This window comes from Lolium rigidum, chromosome 3 (assembly GCF_022539505.1).
Source record: "Lolium rigidum isolate FL_2022 chromosome 3, APGP_CSIRO_Lrig_0.1, whole genome shotgun sequence".
NCBI lineage: Eukaryota > Viridiplantae > Streptophyta > Magnoliopsida > Poales > Poaceae > Lolium > Lolium rigidum.
In genome coordinates, this window is record NC_061510.1 from 366,809,310 (window position 1) to 366,810,190 (window position 881).

Consider the following 881-nt stretch of genomic DNA (forward strand, 5'->3'; position numbering starts at 1 on the left):
TGGCATGCTACTAACTTACACGCCAAACTCCGCAAAGTTCACGCAGAACAAACTGAACTAGACCTAGCTGGAGCAGCTGCAGCAGGCACGAAATGCCAACAACCGATAAAGCATTAGCCAGCCATTCTAACGTGTACAGTGGAAAAGCATCAAATTCCCCATTAATCCAAGCAGCAGGCCACAGCCAAATCTACCTGCCCGACCAAATCCCTAGGCAGAGACAGCAACGGGGGCATCACGAACAGCAAGCGAGATCTGGCAGGAAGCAAGTGACGCACCGGATTGGGTTTCAGGACGAAGAGGGCGGGTTGGGGCTGGTGTGGCGGGTGATGAGGTCGTCGTAGGGGTCGCGGCGGCCGGCGGCCTGGCTGATCTGGGGGTCGGAGGCGAGCTGGGAGTTGAAGCGCTCGAAGGTCCAGAAGCCGTAGGGGCGGAGCGGGAGCGCCCAGGCGGCCTTGGTGCGCTCGCAGCGCTCCTTCATCCGGTAGACGTGCGCCCGCTGCGCCTCGTCCCGCTGCTCCGGGTTCTCCATCAGGCGCAGGATCAGGTTCTCCGCGAACTCCATGATGAAACCCATGGCGGCCTACCTCAGCTCAGCTCCTCTCTCTATCTCGGATCGATCTGTGTGTGAGTGTTCTTCTTCCTCCTCGGTCGCGGTCGGCGACTCCTGGTTAGGGATGGTGGGTGGCGAGGAGGCTGCCTGCGGCGATCTCAAAGTGATGACCGGCCCAGTTGGCCCATCACTGGTCGGTGCCTTTAGGTGGGCCGAATTTATGCCGGGCGGGCGGAATTAGCCTAATCCGTCCATTTTATCCTCTGGCGGATCTTACAACTCTGTTCTGTGACTGTAGAAAAGTGAGAACAAAAATGTCTGCCGAGCA

The 881-nt window shown here is 58.8% G+C and overlaps 1 protein-coding gene across 1 annotated transcript; it reads right to left on the reverse strand.

Moving 5' to 3' along the window:
* Positions 1-289: 289 nt before the first annotated feature.
* Positions 290-628, reverse strand: LOC124700489. Its single transcript, XM_047232612.1, has one exon. It carries the CDS (start codon positions 575-577, stop codon positions 290-292), a length of 288 nt encoding a protein of 95 aa, XP_047088568.1. The 5' UTR covers positions 578-628.
* Between the last annotated feature and the right edge of the window lie 253 nt (positions 629-881).